The sequence below is a fragment of the Motacilla alba genome, chromosome 1, assembly GCF_015832195.1.
Source record: "Motacilla alba alba isolate MOTALB_02 chromosome 1, Motacilla_alba_V1.0_pri, whole genome shotgun sequence".
NCBI lineage: Eukaryota > Metazoa > Chordata > Aves > Passeriformes > Motacillidae > Motacilla > Motacilla alba.
Genome location: NC_052016.1, coordinates 34,976,261 through 34,994,307, shown reverse-complemented (window position 1 = coordinate 34,994,307; position 18,047 = coordinate 34,976,261). Strand labels below are relative to the sequence as shown.

General features: G+C 46.6%; 1 protein-coding gene across 2 annotated transcripts; it reads right to left on the bottom strand.

Annotated features, from left to right (window-relative positions):
• Nucleotides 1-894: 894 nt before the first annotated feature.
• On the bottom strand, nt 895-17,440 carry CTC1 (CST telomere replication complex component 1). Of its 2 annotated transcripts, none has more exons than XM_038145078.1 (24): nt 16,923-17,440; nt 16,134-16,273; nt 14,463-14,709; nt 13,372-13,568; nt 11,604-11,748; nt 10,913-11,215; nt 10,627-10,755; nt 10,069-10,295; nt 8,406-8,577; nt 8,120-8,320; nt 7,759-7,885; nt 7,443-7,557; nt 6,646-7,108; nt 6,192-6,281; nt 5,760-5,903; nt 5,404-5,474; nt 4,530-4,630; nt 4,036-4,201; nt 3,716-3,802; nt 3,472-3,631; nt 2,939-3,003; nt 2,537-2,699; nt 2,269-2,395; nt 895-1,375 (listed from the first exon to the last, which is right to left on the bottom strand). In XM_038145078.1, the coding sequence occupies exons 3-24, from the start codon at nt 14,592-14,594 to the stop codon at nt 1,215-1,217; spliced, it is 3,546 nt and encodes a 1,181-aa protein (XP_038001006.1). In that variant the 5' UTR covers nt 14,595-14,709; nt 16,134-16,273; nt 16,923-17,440; the 3' UTR covers nt 895-1,214. The 2 variants fall into 2 exon arrangements, with proteins under 2 accessions (XP_038001006.1, XP_038000998.1); XM_038145070.1 differs by lacking the exon at nt 16,923-17,440 and adding an exon at nt 16,354-16,492.
• Nucleotides 17,441-18,047: the final 607 nt, after the last annotated feature.

Genomic DNA, 18,047 nt, shown 5'->3' with positions numbered 1-18,047 from the left:
CAGATATAAAAATAATTTTTTTTCTTTTTTGTTTTATAAGTAAGTGTTATCAGGTACTTCCTTTCTATTTCTGTCTGCTACTGTGTTATTCATATTACAGGACTACTTTTAGTTGCACTTTTTAACCAGATTTTAATCTCTGTCTTATCACTTACAGTCAACATTTTCCTCAGGCTGAGATAGTTTATTTTGGGTTTTTTGGTTTTGGGTTTTTTTTTTTTTTTTTTGTTTGGTTGTTTTTTGGGGGTTTTTGTTTGTTTGGTTTTGTGTGGGTTTTTTGTTGTTTTTTGTTTGTTTTGGTTTTTGGGGTTTTTTTGTGGTTTTGTTTTGCTTTCTTTCTGGAGTGTGGAGAGAAGCTTTAGTAAAATATTTTCTATTCTGCAGAAAGCACACACAGAAAGTAAGGCTGTCACAGCAGCATTTGCAAAGACTTCTGCTTTAAGCGATTTTGGCAGCCTTTTAGGATGGAGTCTCACAACGTTACTGAATGGTGGCATTGATCAGGTCTTGTGCCACTCACACTTTGGTCCCAGAAGTGGACAGCAGGCCTTGAGAGGGAAGATACTTCACTCATGCTCAATAAACTCACTGCCTGTATCACAGCTCAGTGCCTGCCTCTTCTTACCATCCCCACCTAATGTTCAGGCTGCTGCTGCTAAACTGCATAACAATGCCCAAATAATCTTGTCATTTAGCATCATGATTTAGTCTCCAAACAGCAGCTTACTCACTTCCCTTCTTTTCTTGAAGGAGATGCTTTAAAAGTGTAATTTTAATAATTTCAATTAGGTTAAGAAGACCATACCCTGTGGGAACTGTATAGTTTTGTTAATGGTCACCATATAGCAAGTAAACCTGAATACTAAAATAGATACTAAAACAGTGTTCTTTAAGTAATATTTTCATAGCTTTATTTAGTAGATACTACCACACAAAATGCACACACTGTGTGGCCTAGGCCCAAGGCAAGAGCTGTCACATAGGAAGCACTGAACATCTCTCTTCCAAAATGTAGCCCAGAGTCACTGGTTGACAATGGCTCAGAGTGACCGTTCAGGAATTCCACAAGTTACAGCAGCTGCTTGACTGCACCCTTCACCCTGTGCTCACAGGCTTGTGCTCCCACTGAAAGGGGATTAAAAAAGCTCCCGATCGCAGTAGGTATTTCCATAATTCCTCTCCCACTGGGAGAGATATGAAGCAGTGGCTCCCACTCAGCAGGAACTGGATGTCCTGCTCATCCTCTGGCTGTTCAGGTAGTGTAAGGCATCTTGTCCCACTTCCTCCACCTTCAGACACAGCAGGCTCGGACGAGGACCTACTCGTGACACGAACTCCACTTCACCACAGCGAAAATTCCGCAGCTGCAGGGGAGCTGCAGGGGAAGGATACAACGGGTAACAACTCAGTACAGGGCTCTGGCTCTGCTCTAGCTCACAGCTGCACAAGCTGCTGGGGGAGGGAAAGCCTTGCAGCAGCGGCTTGGCATCAGGATGTAGGCAGAGGAATGCATTTTGCCAGCATCCCTCCAACCTGCAGGAAACAGACATTCTACACTGTGAAATGCTGTGAACTATGTGCTCACAGAGCTGATGCTCTGAGCTTTGTATCCTCTATCAGTATCAGCAACCTGCCTTTACAGACAGTGTACATGACAGCCAGAAAGTCTCCACTGCAGAGCATCCTCTGGTGAGCTTAGCAAATCAACCCCTGCAGCACCTGCACTCAGGCTCTAGGTATGTGTGCAAACAGTGTGAAGAACTGGTGTGAAGAATGTCCCCCTAACACAGCAACTGCACAGTTGTGGCAGCATGAGCTCAGACCTCAGCACTCATGAATTCAAGACACTTCAGTGCTGATTTCCAGGTGAGGATTTCCAGGCCTGCTACTGACCCTACATGCTGTCCTATCTACAGTCAAAACCCACTTGATTTGAGAAGTCTGCACAGTAACTCTGGCTGATCAGATTCCTGTCCCAGACAAGGACTGGGAATCTCTCAAGAACAGTTTTATGTTTCTGTGCGAAGTAGAAAAATTTATCCTATGTCGTTTTAGAAATTTCCATAATATTATTTCTCTATTTTTATAGCCATGGATCTACTAAGACACAACTTAGTTCTACACTATAGAATACAAAATTCCAGGAAGATCCTTCAAAGATCTTGCCATGATGGGCAGTGAAGGCACCCCTCCTTCCCCAGCCTGGTGAGATGCCTCCTCCCTTCCTTCCCACACTAAATATTAGAAAAGCCAGCAGTACTTGCTTACCAGGCTGCAGGATCTTGGAGGGCTTCCTGTCTAGGCTGAAATCCAACAGGATAGGGCGACATATAAGAGGACTTCTGCACAGACTCCTTAGGTAACAAGCAACAAGATCCTCGGGTTCCTCTAGACACTGAGGAAGGAAAGAGTGTGTTGCCAGGGAGTTTTCAGTGGGAGGCAGGCAGGCTCTGGAACACCCAGAGCAAAGGGAAATCCTGTTCAGCCAAGACTTGAGCCCAGCAGGCTGCAATTGCTGCTGGAATAACCCACTCACCCCTGTTCCAGGAGCTTCCCCGTGCTGAATGCACACGCTGCCCCTGCTCTGCACACAGTTCTGCACAGCTTCCCACTCGAGAAGGCTCAGGCCCAGCACTGCTGCCACATGTTCATTCCTGCACAGCACCACAGCTTCACCTGTTCCGTCCTCCACCAGCACCCTGTGCAGAGAGCAGGCAGGCTGGGATCAGGAGGGCAGGACAATACCTGCTCCCTTCACAAGGGTCACACGCCAGACAAAACTCAGTAAAGAGCTTGTTCACATCTCAGAAGGTGTGATAGCTCCATCTTTGCTGTTCCGTCCACATCCCATCTTTGATATTATTTTCCCCCTCCTGTTTGTGGTGTAATTTGTTCTCTCCTCCCCCCTCTTCCCACACCCAATCCCTACAGCACTTACCGTGCACTGGCTTGCCTCACTCCTGTTTGTGATGGACATGGAGGATTGTGTCGGGTGCACCTCCCCTGAAGGAAGAACAAAGCTACAGCTATGTATGGGTGTAAGTGAGAAGGGGAAGGGTCACTGCTTATTTTAATCCTTCTCTAATTAAGTAGGCAAAAGTGTAAAGAATTTCACTGCATTTCCAATGAGTGCCCTGGGAAAAGTTTATATGGGGAGAAAATCACCTTGCTGTAAGGTGCTGATCCCCAATAGCAGTGAATATGGGAAAAACAGAGCATTAACAGAGTAGGACTGTCCTCTTCAGTGTCCTCACTTCACCCCCAGTCCCAGCTGCCAGCCTGCCTGGCATCAGATACACACTTCTGATCAGTTATCACTTTGGTCCCTTTCTAATATGCAAGTCCTTCTCAGACACTGGGGTTGCAATTGAGATAGGAACTCTCATTTCTTCTACATGGTAGCAAAGGATGTGTGAGAGTAAAAAAACTGCAAGACTTCTCACAAATTCATGTTTGTGGAAGCTTGAATACCTCTTTGAAGATGCAGCTGCAAAGTGAGCAAATCCACTGCAGGCACACAGTCAGTACACAGGACAAGTGGCATAAAATCCGGGCCTGGGCCACATTTTGCAGCTGAGGTCTCAAGCTGGATAGAAACACTAGTGAGGGAGATGAGGCTTCTCCTGCAGGACTAGAAGAAATAGCAATTTGAGAAGCTTGGAACATAGAAGCCTTTCTTTGGACACTGTATCATGAGAATAGACACAACACTTACCTAGAAGGAAAAGGTAGGTGAGAAGCTGGCAGAGATACAATGCTCACACAGCTGGAGGCAATGTATGTGCAATAAACATTATGGAATCTGCAATATGAAAGAGCAGACGTCAGAAAGAGCTCACAGAAACCAAACAATCAAGTTTTCTTGGGATGGCTGGGCTGATCTTCATTTGTAACATGGTAGGAAAATAATTTATGGTAAGGGATTGGGAGACATGAAAGTTTGGACAAGGGATGAGGAAAGTCCACATGGGAGGTCAGATTAAGAGATGGTTTCAAAGACAGTAAGAGAGGTCAGGGCTCTAAAGACAGGAGCACCTTGAGATCTTGCGTTCCAAGTTCTGGAAGAGGATCTTGGCTCCAGGTAGCAAGCCCCTGAGATGCTGCAGGTAGGTGGCAGTAATGTAAATGTCCATCACAAGAGGGGAGCCTGGAGCAGCTGAGACACTGAGCTTCACACTGTGATCCGTGGACAGCAGAGTCCCTGAGGAGGCACAGAACCACACAGACTGAGCTCACTCACACAGGCAGCACGGCCTGTCACTGAGCTGCGCCTGCTAGAGGGGCTCTTCCTCTCATCACTATGAGGTTGTCACTATTCCACCTCCCAGGTTTTTTGGATACGGCATTCCCATTCCCATCTCCACATACACAGTGTGCAGTTTCCAAGCCCTTTGACATGCAACAGGATGCAACATCCTGGCATACTTCCACTATTCCCAGTGTGCAGCAGCACACTTAGCCAAGTGCACTGGCTCTCTGAAACAGAAAGAACCATTCTGTTGCTTCTCAACAGGCTGCCACAATCTTACCTGTCTGCTTTGGATGGCCAGGTGGCTTCTCATTCTTGGGAGAGGCACACAAGGTCCTCTTCACGATCTCACCACAGAAAGAAACAAGGGAACCTGTGAAACTGAGAGCAGACCAAGATTTTTGTCCCGCCTGAAGACAAAGGGAGTGGAAGAAGGCCTGACTTCAAGATTGCCACAAAGTGGAGCACTGTTGGTTAAGCTCAGTTTCTGGGGAACCTGCCCTTGAGCACCTGAGCTAATGGATTGAGGGCAGCTTGCTGCAGCCTACCCCTCCCAGGGACAAGAGGCCCCTTTACCTTGCTTTCTGCTGCTTCAGGCTCAGCAGTGAAGCTGAAGGGTAAGGCACTACAGCCTTCCTATCTGCATAACTCCTAATTGTTTTTCTGAATTAGAGGAAGAAGCCAAGCAAAGAAAACACAGTTTTTCATAAAGCACTGGGGAAAAATCCAGTGTACATGCATATCACCCCAGATTAAACATGCTTGAACAGAAAAGCTTCTAACCTTAGTATTTGTTTGAGCAAGGTACGCTAAAAAATCTAAACCAAAAAAAACCCCAAAAATATACATTCAGTCTGATTTTTCCCTGCCGTGCTTGTTTCCACTTCTGACAGGAATTTGGCAGACACCTTTGGGACTTAGTCCACACCAGCAGTAGCCAAACCATTTTCTGGACAGCATTTTGCATTTTTGTCACCTACAATCCCAGGATGGGAGAAGTCTGGACTACTTGCACACAGATTTTCCAAACCATATTCCTAGGGTGGATATTTCATTGCAGTTTAATATAGCACTTCCCAACAAAAATTACCACAGAGCTGTTCTGTAAGACAGAGTCACTTTAATGTAAAGTAATCTGGGGCACACCAACATACCTGCTGCTAAGCACTTCTGGGATGGAGGCAGTTCTCTCATCCATGCCTGTCAGCACTGACAGGGCTGTCAGCTAGAAGTGAGGGAGACACAGCCTCAGATAGCTTGCAGTTTACAGGCATCCCCAGCCAGAGCACAAAAGACAAGCTCTGCATGCTCAGAGCTAAGTCAAGCAACTCATGCTTCCTCTCCAGATGAGTTCTGAAGCAGGAAAATGTGAAGCCCAGCAGCAGCCTTTGATGGAACTTAGAGCAGAACAGTCTCACCAACAAGATACTGTATATTGATAATGTCTAGCTAGTTCTGGAGAGATGTACAAGTAGCTTGTCAAAGCCCTGCACAATAAGGCACCGCATACCTGGTGCTCAGGCAGACAGGAGATCCAAGTCTCATGCTGTAAGTGCCAGTTATCTTGGACAAGCAGGCACAGGGGGCACGATGGCCTGCTCAGGAATGTTGCTGGCACAGGTGGTGAACAGAGCTTGTAAAACACTTCCAAGTCCTGAGATAAGAATGATAAGGCATGACAGAAGACTATTAGAAGGAAGGAGATTAAAGTTCAAAAGGGAAAAAGTGAAGAACAATGGTTTACAAAAGAAAAAAAAAATCCACTGAACTCAAAGCTCTGAGAATTTTAATCAAACACAGAACGAAAGCAGTTTCTTGGAAAGACAGAAGGAAATTCCAAACCTTGAAAACAGCTTAGTCACCCTCTGACTCTGACTCTTCGACTCCCACATGCAGTTCAACAAGTCTCCAAGAGAGAACAGCACGACAACTTGTCTCTTACCGAGCAGCAGGGCACAGTGAAGCGATACAGTCCATCCTTGTGCAGGAATGGGAACCATCGCAGAGACTTCCCCATAAACAGCAGTAGTGCCTGGTGGGGGAAGGGATGAGGCGGGGAGAGAGAGAGAGATAGAGAGGGAGAGAGAAGGTGATGAGAACTGTTAGGTATGGAATGAAAAACACCGTAAAAAGAGAGCAAGCCCAGCCCAGAGGATGCCTTGATTGAGAATAAGGTTAGCACCACCAAGAGTAAGAGAAGGCAGATGCATTTACAGGAAGGTGACAGAGAGAAGATGGAACTTGCTTGTGGCGCAAGAAGGAATTTGCTGGCACAAACACACACAAAGGCACCCAACAAAAATATCACTTTCCCATTGATACTAAATTACCACACAGGCTCACTTGAGAGGAGCCAGCTCCCAGACTTATCAAACCACACCCCAAAGCTGCCTCACTTCTTGTTGCATCACACCCTCTTTTCCATCACAGCCAGTCTCCTCCAGCTCCGATAGGTTCCCAATTTCTCTGGGGTGGCTCCAGAGCTGTGGTCTGCCCAGCCACAGCACTGTGGCTTGGAAACTGCACTGCAGCTCATGTGCTTCTTTATCTCCTTCTGCGGGCAGCTGGTAATTGCGTGACATGAGACCCTCTTTCTGGGTAACCAAGAACAGGTGAGATACACAGCTTGTTGTTCTGAGGCAGCTTTGGCTCCCCTGACAGTTCTCATCTCTGCCAGGATCTGCCTTGGGATCCTGCAATTTCAGCATTTTTGCCTCTGGGGTTTCCAGCTCAGATGTTGTGCCGCCATCTTTCTTATTCCTCAAAGAGGAGCTGTTTCCACTCCTAAGGCCTTTCTGGATTTGTCCTTCAGCAGCATAGAGAAGCTGAACATCCTCCAAGTAGAACTGCACATAGACACTGAAATGACAAATGGTAACAGTGAAACTCCCTATTCCTAAACACGTGGCCGTCCTAAACAAACACTTGTCTGGGAAAAACACATCTGGTGAGTGCCCCACAGGTACTCAGCAGGAGCAGTGGGAAAGAGTGAAGTGGAGGGCTGCTCCCAGGCTGCAAGTACTCTGAACAAAAGGGAGATGGTAGCTTTTATGCTGAGAAAGAACTCATTTTATGCAAATAGCAAAGAATGGGTGCTTTGGCACTGAATTGGTAAGAAGGCTTACCTTAGTCCAAAATACTCATGGTACTGGAAAGTGGTGATTTTACCTGCACACTGAATAAAGGGACTCACCTAGTTTTTTTCTCTCTCACATGCTCCAGATTTTCCAGGTGTTCCCAGGAGGGAAAATCAGTCTTAAGGAATCTCTCCACTACAAGCTGGTAGTTTTCCACCTGCAAGAGTGATCCTGCAAACGCATCAGAGAAAAGAGCTGAGCTAAATAAAAACAGAACATAAAACCAGTAAGGTCAATATCCTCATTTTAAAGTCACGAGGTCAGGCAGTGACAGTTCAGCATCTCCACACAACATCTCTTCTTCCTCCTTTTGGAGCTGGAAGGCAGAAGAGCAAAAAGCTCAGCACCCAAATACAGTTTAGTGCGACATACCTATGAGAGCAGTCTGGGCAAAGGGGCTACCATCCTTACGGGAGATCACACAGCGAAGTGCGCTGCTCTTGTCCTGCAGCTGGAGGGAACTGCTCCTGGAGGAGACCCTCAGCACACCCAGGAGTATCTACAACAGAAAGGAAGCTGCAAAGAGCATCAAACAATTCCTATCCTTGAAAGCCATAAATCCAAGTGTGTGCAGCAGCAGCTCAAATTCAGTCAGTTTTCAACATGCCACAGTGAGAAAAGCAGTGTCGTTCCCTAACAGGAGGAAGGGGCATGCACTGCACAGGGTGTGGGAAGGCATGGTGAGAAGCAGGAGCTCTCAAGGCACAGACAGGAAAGAGAACGAGGCACATACCAGTTGGGGCTGGAAACTTTCTGCTGAGAGTGTGCAGTAGGACCAGGCCAGTCTGCGATTCAGCTCCTGGGTGCCCATATGCTGAGCCTCCAAGGGGGAAAGCAACTGTGATGGACTGAAGCCTTCCCAGCTCTTCTGCTCTGCCACACGGCAAACTGCAGAGAGAGATGGGGCCTGGCATGGAGGGTTCAGAGTCAAATACTGTGAACAAAAGAGAGAAAGAACAAATCAGCTGAGTTTCTTCCCATCAGACAAACAGGAAACAGCTCAAAGAATATTTACTCACTTTCTGCAGGGGACACTGGTGTATTTTTGATAGAATTTCATTATAAATATCTCTTGCTTCTTCTCTGTCTGGCACCATAGCTTGCAGAAGGGGGACAAGGAACTTTTCAGCAGCTCCAGGGTTTTGGTGCATAGAGCTAAGCAGTCGACGGCGCCCAAAGAAACAAGAAAACCTGAAAAAAAGTTATGACCATTAAAAACACAAGCAGTCTTTGCATTTTAGTGAGTCTTGCATCTAAGTCAGGGACTCCTTCTGCTTGATTTTAGTGAATATGCTGTATAAGACAAGAACTAAAAAGATCACAAAACCCATGAAATGATTAAAAAAATCCAGCATTTAAGGCCAATGCAAATTATGTTGGGGAGACAAGGAACAGGAAAATCCACAGAAATGGACAGACTGGCAAAATCTCAAAACTGAAATGGCCAGAGAAACAAACGACATGAAGATAATCTCCCTCTAAGCCACGCAAATGGATCTCCATGCCTTTTGACTGGGCATGATATGATTACTCATGTTAGGTACACTTGGCTTTCTTTCACAGAATGCAAAAAACACAAGTCAGAAACAACCACAGACTATTCTTATTCCAGTATTTCCCTCATGTAGAATTAATTTCATAGGTTTAGCTTACTGTTTTTGAATGGCTGGAAGTGATATCACACTGCCAACCAAAATACAACAGAAAGTGAACTCAAATGAAAAGAAATAGCACTCACTGGAACAATTTTTAAGCAGTACCAGGACTGAGCAATCACATTTAAAGAAAGTGGAAAAGATAATAAAACCTGAAACTTATAGCTAGCATAATTCCCAAGGCAAAACTGAAGCTGCTTTATTGGTAGCATGTCAAAATTCCGCAGTGCCAGTAAAGCACAGGAACACTGAGCATTCTATAAACTGCTACTTGACTGAGAGTAAAATGTACATAATTTAAGTCCAAGGCAGCAGTCATAGTGATCAACCATAAGTGCTTCAGAACAAACACAAATATTTTCACTAACAAAAGCCAGAAGTAAAGCCAGAAACTGGCCCACAGCTGTCCTGTGAACAGAGTGCAGCATCAGGGAGAGCAGGAAGCCATCTGGAAGACTTGGAGGTTAGCATGGGTGGAAAAATCTGCCAAGATAGAGACTCTAAAACAAATTATCACACTCCTGGCAACACCCAGAATATCTCAAAGTGATATGCTGAGCAGCTGCTGCTGCTTCTGTGCACAGTCAGGACACAAGAGCCTTTATATCAGTTATGATCTAGTTGTAGCACCAGTTTCCAGCTTCAGCCTCCGTGCCCACCTCAATCTGCCAAACAAACCACATTGGCAAGCTGACACCCCTGTGGTGCTTCAGTATTTCAGGACAAAGCATTCCAGGCAGGATTATGTGAGTACAATGCTCCAAAGCACTGCAGCTTCCCAAGACCTTTACCTCACCCGCACTTTAAAAATGCACCAGCTTTTCTCGTAGGAGCAACTGCAAGGTAACAAGCAACTGGACACGATGTGAAGTCTGGATAAATGGCTTACTTAGGCCAATAAACCAGAAGCAATTGCTGCTCGTAGTATCCAAGCACAGTAATTTTGTGATCCTTTGTTCTAGAAGACATCCAGGTAACCTACAAAGCACATTCAGGCATAGCCTGACTTCAGTAGAATTGTCCTCACCTCTCCTCAAACGTCTCCAGGAGGTTCACCAGCCAGAGGTACAGTGGCATTCCCAGATTGAAGCGGAAGAGCAGCTGTAAGCAGAGATTTCCCGAAGAGGCCAGTGGCTGGTAGGGGGTACTGAGCCTTGAGAAACTCTTCAGCACAACCATGCTGTTCAGGCAAGCGCCGAGCACAGTGAAAGGGAAGGATGCCAGAGGCTTCTGCAGGAGGTGGACGTCGATGAGCTGGGATGCACAGACAGAGTGTAAGAGAAGAGATAGCCAGTCTGCCACCACACCCCAAAACTGTAATCCCACCTTAAATCCTTTCTCACTCTAATGGATTGTCTATAATCAGGCCTGAGGCACCGAGCACAGTTTAGGGAGGAATCAGATAATGATTCTATCAACTCTCATGACTGAGTCCAAGCAGTAAGATCTCCAGTTTTGTTCCAGATACTTGCTGAAATAATTCTCATGTTCCCGCAGCCTTCTTTGACCCACACGCTCACAAGCCATCCTCAGGGTCTGAGTCTTTTCCACTGAATACTTCATGACCTTGCAAATCTCAGCTTACCTCGACACAGGCTCCCGGTCGGAGGCCCCGTGCAGAGTTCAGCAGTGGCTGGTAAGCAAGGCACAAGCAGACTTGGTTATCCAGCAAAAAGAGACCAGCTTGGACATTGAGTACTTTGGTGACAAATCCCTAAACAGAAAGCAAGAGGACTGTAGAGAGTTACAAAATATAAGAGACTCACAGATCTGAGCAGTAAGAAACTCGTGATGAAAACAATGGTCCTTGCAGGCCAGGAGCTGAAACCCCAGTGCACGAGTGGGTGAAGGCTAAGCCTATGAATCCTTACCACATAGGAGATGATCTTGGACTCTTTGGTTGGTCTTGGCCTCTCCTCTTCAGCCCCCAGCTGCAAGGAGCAACTGAGCTGCTCAGCAGTCTCAAGGGAAGAAGACTGAGTGGATTCTCCTTGTGAGACACTGTTCAGTGGCTGCTCCCTCACCTGCTCTGCACAGTAGGGCAGAAGGCAGGAAGAAACACTGGTGACGAATATAGTTTGTCCAGATTTCTTCAGGCTGGACATACTCAGGCCTGTGATCGTGTACCTCTGACCCAGCTGGAAGACACGATGCCACAGCAGCTGGCTGGGTTTCTAGAGCAGAGAAACAAAAAGCAACATCAGCATCAACTCCACTGAAAAAAATTCTTCCCAACCTAAATAATCCCACCCAAAAAACCCTTTTCCACCCAGAGGATTGCCTCTGAGGATTGCCTCACACTCTTAGCAAAAGGACTGTGTCTGCAAGACATTCAGGGACACTGCAACTGCATGAGGGAGAAGGACTGTATTTCAGCAGGGCACAGAACTAGATTTCTTACATACCAAGACTATTGTACACTGGATGCAATTAAAAAGATATCACTAGTAAAAGGAAGAATAAATCAAACTGGGAAATCAATGGCAAGCTTCAAAGAATTAATCAGCTAGCACATACACAGACCCAGATAGTGAATTTGTGAGCAAAATTCCAAGGACTTACTTGCACCAGCACAGGGACACAAACAGCAGATGCAAAGCACTTCAGAAACAGAAAGAAGAATGTCTTGTGGTGAACACAAAGGAGAGGCCCAAGTCTGGTCAATTCCCCTGCTACAGTAAGCTTTGATCTTTTCTTACATGGAATCCTAGAGGGCAATTGAAGAGGCAACTGAAATCAGAGATGAAAGAAAGCTTAAAAGTATCCCAAAGGCAAAATAAACAAATATGCAGCATGTACTTTCTGGGAATAACAGATCCAAGGAAGCAATATGGTCAGTCTCTCAGAGAGGTTTTCAAAACAGTATTTGACTACAAAATTTGTATTTTAACTTTTCTATACTAAATCCTTTTGATATTTTAGTATTTGAAGACAGAAGGAACAGAAGAACAAATTCACACACTTAATGATAACAGCCAGGTTATAAAAGGCTTTACCACAAACAAGCAACTAATTCTTGGTCTAAAGGAGAAGAAAAAAGTCACAAGAAATTCTTCTGCAGAAACCAGAACTTGGATTTGTACGTCCATGGAACATGACACTGTGGAAGCTGCAAGCCTATAAACAAGAGGCCTGAAAGCAACAATGGAGTCTTTCTAACAAACTTGACACAGAGTGAAAGAGCATCAAAACTGAAAGCGGATGAGAGGCGAGAGAGATGATATTTCTTGAATCAGTTCTGTTTGCTGTTTCAAACCTATGTTTCAAAAGATTTTAAAAAAGTAATTTCAAAAAAAGTTATGTTTGAGATTTTCATTTTAGCTCCTACTGGACCTGAATATAACCATCCCACTTACTCTGAACAAAACCATTACTGATTCCAAAACATCTGAACAATTATCTAACTTTATGACTTTAAAAAAACCCCAACCAGTAGTAGACACACAGTATTACCAGCACCTCACTGTAACATTTTAGTGGTAACATGGAAAATTGGTCAGATATCAGTCAATAACAAAGGAGCTTTATGTTAACAGTCTGAGAATATATACTGAAATATGGAAATTCAAGTTTAGAAGGGTCTCTTGAGCTAAATCAAACACTTAAGCTTAAAATTACTTTCTTAGAAGCAGATAAACCAAATAACAACAAAAGATAACTATAAAGAAATTAAAGCAGCACAATTAGTGACATTTTATTGTAATTAAATTACACCAGGAATTCTCTACTCAAGAAGATAAAACATGATCTAGCACAACTTGAAATTATCAACTTATTAAGATTTGCAATTCCATTGGCTCATTTTCACATACTGTAAACTAAAGCACAGTTACTTCTACCAGTTGACATTTCACTGGCACTTTTATCTCAGTAATCTAATAAGAATTTGACCAGTGGCACATTATCAACATCATAATAAAATACAGGATTACTTTCAAGTATACTCTTTTGGTTCACTGGGGGATAAAAAAAAAAAAAAGAAAAAAAAAAGAAAAAGTTGTGCCAATCAAAAGAGTGAATTTTAGCCTCAAAGGCAGTTGAATCAACACTGTTCTAATATTCCTTCCATAATTTGAAATTACATCTAGAAATACTTAAAATTCGTCCTATTTTTTCAAATTACAGAACAAAAACTTCCAATAAACTCCTGGGAAACAGATAGTTAAAGAAAAGTGGCTTTGTTGTATAACTTTTACTTCCACCACTCGCTGCTATGCTTCCACATGTGGTAGAAATAGAATTTGTCTCTTTCTAAGCCAAGTGCTCTTCTTGTTACCTGCCAAGCCAGAGCAACAGTGCTGAGATGGAGTTGGGCATGGTATGCGTTTACCTGGAGGTAAGCAGTGGTTCAGCTGGCACTGGGGAGGTGACTGGAATGCTGTGAAGTACTTCCTTGGGGGCATTTACTGGCACTGGATCCACCAGGATTTCCAAGTACCCTGCTGCACTCTGGTCTGTCTGTGGTATATATGACCAGCTTGGGAAGACAAACAGTGTGTCCAGCCAGTCCAGTTCAAAGTGCAAGAGCTAAACCAAAAGATAATGAGGTGATTGAAGCTTGAGATGAGTTTCACTTTGTTTTCTCAGCACTATTTACAGTGTTCATTACCAATACACCCTTGCATGTGCATCACAAATTCTTCTGCTACCCCCAGGCTTCATCACTAAATGAGAGCAGGGCTTTCTGCACACTCTCTTACCTTGCACAGAGAACCTCTGTCCTTCTAGGTGCAAATCTGCCACAGACTTGCTGAACTCTACAGCTAGCACTTCCTGTTTATAGTCACAACCTCACAGAAAGGTGATAATTAATTCAATGCAAGGCTTAGTTATTTCCAGACTATTTTTCTAAAATTCTTGCCTGCTTTCTTTTGCCCCTGTGTTTTCAGTCAGGAGTTCTTACCAATACAACTTTTTCCTAGACTTTGTCTCCTTGGAAAGCACAACTTCAGTGCTCCGTCACCTCCACTGCAGGGGTTATTTGTTACCTCAACTCCACCTGTAATTACCTTCAGGAGGCTTTTAAGTCAACTGTCATGCAAGCCATTATTTCCTGAAAGTATGTCATCAACGCATCACTGAACACGTAGTACAGCTCTCCAGAAAGTTATTTCTGCTCCACTAGTTGGAATTCAGCAAAGAGTGGAAAGGTCTCCCAGGCCACCTTGTACTGTGGTGAATAGAACAGAACTGTACTACCTGTCTCTTTTTTCCACGCCAGTACATTCAGCATTTCTTCTCCTAGCAAAGGCACATTTCACATGTTCTATCCTCTGCCCAGGATGTGCACTTGCTGTTTTCCTGCCTCTTACAGAGACATGTTACTTCCTTCACAAGACTCTGGCAGAACACCTGAAGCCCCTGGTGGTTTGTGACACTGCCCCAGAAGTGGGAATAAACATAGAACCCCTCAGGACATACCTCACATGGAATTATCCCAGTACTGTCCTTCACATACAGGCAACCATCTACCACCTTTTCTTTGTTTTCTTGCCTTCCATCTGCTAAATAGCCAACCAGGATCAGGTAAGTCCTTGGCAAAGTGTGCTCCATGGGTAAAGCACCTTGTCCTTGATGAGACCATTCCTTAAATTCATTAGTGCTCCAGCTCAGGTGGCTGCAGCACGGTATGTGCTGCTGACGCTGCAGGTCAGAGATGGAGATGAAACTGCAAAAAAGGAAAGAAAGTAAAAATCAATAATATAGCAGGATGTACGAAGAACTCAGTTTGCAAAGTACCCTAATAGCAACACTGAAAGAGCCAGCACAAACTGCTCTCCAGCCTGTGATTGTGGTAGTGGCTTCCAGTGAGCTTCACTGACAATTTCAGGTTGTGAAACTGGAGCTCTAGTCACAATACTCACTTGCTCAGTAGCAGGACATTATCAAATTCAAAGGGTGTGAATTTGAAGAGTTTCACTTGATTAGGGGGATCAAAAGTTCAAAGCAAGAAACAAGTCCAGATGAGTGATGAGTCTGAATCAGCAATAAATAGTAATTAGATATAGAAAAAATAATCAGAAGACATAAATTTACGCAGGTGCTTATGCTGTGCATTTTGCAGGAAAATGAACAGGGGATTAGTTGAAACTGCTCCATCTTCAGAGCACCACCAGGAATAATACAGGTACCTACGATCCACTAAAGCACAATGCTGCTTGTGTTTTTGTCAAATGTGCTGAGTGCTTTTTGGGAGAAACCAGAACTACAGCAGGACACTGGCTCATGGTCATCACATACAGAAGCAAACAGACTCTCTCTCCTCGTGCTCTAGAGCTTGGTGGTTAGCTGTGGATGTAGCAGTGCTCAAAAACAGGCCACTAGCCTCACAGAAGATAAATATCAAGTACCTTCAACTCTTCTTTATAGATTCTCCTGAATACGAAGCAAAGTCTGGTTTAAATGTCATAAATACACAGGAAAAAATATGGCTTAAAGGAGGTAAGTTTAGCTGGTGTGAAATATCAACCACCTACACTTTCTAACTATTTGTTAAAGGTCACAAATCCCTAATCAATTCCAGTTGACGTTTTCTCCCAAAACTGGTCATGCCAGAGATTTTAATTCTCCCTCAAGTTGGAGCAAGAAACAGATCCAGACAAGACAAACTTTCCAATATGGATATCTCTCAACGAGCTGCATATTTTTCATGATCGTGAGCACTCAAAAGCCTTTTTATAAACTAAAATATGGACCACATTATCCTAGATTCCCTTTTATAAGAGCGCACACTCGAACGCTGGGCTCAGCTGGCCAACAGGTTCGGAGACCAGGAGCATCCTCCAGTGCGGGCCCGCAGGATCCAAGCGGGAAGCTGCCGTGCAGACGCTGTAGAGCGCGGCAGCCCGCCTGGGCGACAGGCCCCGCTTTGGTCACCCGCTCTCCTACCGCAGACAGGCGGAGACGGCGCCTCATCACAGCGCAAGGGCGGCCGGGGGCGCGCCCAGGCCAAAGAAACGCGTGCGGTTACCCCGTTCGACAGCATCCCTCCCACAGCCGGCATCCGGGGCGGGCATCGCGCAGGAACGAGCCGCGCCGAGCTCCCGGGAGGGCCGCGCGTGGGCACCGGAGCCCCCCCCGCGCCGCTGTCACCTGTAGCCGAGCGGCAGCGTCCCGCCGCCCGCGCTCCGCAGGCACCGCAGCACCGCCTCCAGCGCTGCTGGCTCCCGCCCGTCCGGCCCCGGGAGCGCCCGGCGAACGAAGTCCCGAGCCGCCCGTAGCCAGCGCTGCTCCTGCAGGGGGAAAGGAGGGAAGCGGGGGCTCAGCGCCGGGCGGCGGGGAGGGCGCGGAGCCGCCCGGGCCCCTCACTCACCGCCGCGCCGGGCGCCGCCATGACAGCCCGCGCGGGCCGCGCCGTTGCCGTGGCGACGCGGCGGCGGGAAGCGCGCGGGAGCCGCCGGGAGAACCGCGAGCCGGGCTCCGCCCCCTCCCCGCCCTCTGTCCAATCACCGCCGCCGCTGCCCCGCTGTTCCCGCCCCTTCCGCGCGGGGTGGCGAGGGGCGGGAGCGGCGGCGTGTGGGGTGGGCCTGGGCTCGGCGCTCCCTTCCGCGAGTGGGCACGGGAGGGAGAATAAAACGAAAGGTTCACGGGTTGAGACAGGGATCGGGGGAGATCACAAATCGGTTGCCGTCACCGGGAAAGCAGGCTGAACTTGGGGATAGCAATTGAATTTACTACGGACAAAATCAGAGCAGGATAATGAGAAGTAAAATAAATCTTGAAAACACCTTGCCCCTCCCGCCCCACAGCGGCGCAGGGAGAGAGCGAATGGAGATTAGGGTCAGTTCGTCACGCGTTGTTCCTGCCGCTGCTCGGGGAGAGCGAGGGGTCCTTCCCCTGCTCCTCCAGCAGGTCCCTCCCACGGACTGCGCCAATGTGCACCTTTCCCGTGGGCAACAGAGCTGCTCCGACGTGACCCACTCTTCCACGGGGTGCACTCCTTCAGGAACAGCCTGCTCCAGCGTGAGTCCCCCACCTGCTCCAGTGGGTTCCTCTTTCCCGAGGTCTGCAGGTCCCTGGCAGGAGCCTGCTCCAGCACAGGCTTCCCACGGAGTCAAAGCCTTCTTTCAGGCATCCACCTGTTCCAGCATGGGGCTCCTCCATGGGTTACAAGTGGATCTCTGCATCCCCATGGACCTCCATGGGCTGAAGGCGGATGTCCTGCTTCACCATGATCTTCATCATGACTGCAGGGGAATCTCAGCTCTGGTGCCCGGAGCACCTTCACCCCCTCCATCTCCACTGACCTTGGTGTCCGCGAAGTTGTTCCTCTTGCACGTTCTCACTCTGCTCTTCTCTGGCCGCAATTACATCTGCGCAATAACTTTTTCTTCCTTCTTAAACAGGTTATCACAGAGGCATTGCTGCCATTTCTCAGGGGCTTGGCCTTGACCAGCGGTGCATCCATCTCAGAGCCAGCTGGCTGTGGATCTGCCAGACATAGGAGAAGTTTCTGGCAGCTTCTCACAGAGGAAGAGAAGCTGTTGTCCCCCAGCTACCAAAACCTGGTTGTGCAAACCCAGTACAGCTCTGCAGGCTGGGAGTAAAGCAGTTGGGCTGTCAGACGAGCTGCAAGCCACTGGTTGCGTGACAGGAGGGTGGGCTCAGTCCCTCTGGGCATTAGCCTGTAGGCACAGGACCTCAGGAAGCGCTGGAGACCTGGCAGGCTGCAGGGAGGTGACAGGGATGGAGGGAGGCCTGGACCTGGAGTTCTAGTGAAAGCTGGGAAGTGGATCTGCAGTGATGCAGTTGACATTGGTGTAAAATGTCAAACGTGCGGTGGGCTGTGAGATGTCCCTCCCCGAACTTGGGAGGAGTCAAATGTGAAGATTCACGGGGATTTTTCTGACATTTATGTAGTTCTAGAGAAGTGGGGCTGGTTTTTGCCTTTTTTATTTATTTGAAGGCTGAAGCTCCAGGAAGATTGATGGATGTGCCTCATCCACTCACGTGCCAAGTGCTAAACCTGAAACAGCCCATTAAAAACATTATTTCCTCCTTCACAGA

Excerpts from the sequence above, each read along its gene's own strand:
- CTC1 (XM_038145070.1), bottom strand. The coding sequence starts at position 16,374 with ATGGCGGCGCCCGGCGCGGCG. Across the intron at positions 16,274-16,353 it reads TGGCGGCGCCCGGCGCGGCG|GAGCAGCGCTGGCTACGGGC; the intron begins GTGAGTGAGGGG and ends TTCCCCCTGCAG. Across the intron at positions 7,109-7,442 it reads GTGAGAGAGAAAAAAACTAG|TGTCTATGTGCAGTTCTACT; the intron begins GTGAGTCCCTTT and ends TTGTCATTTCAG.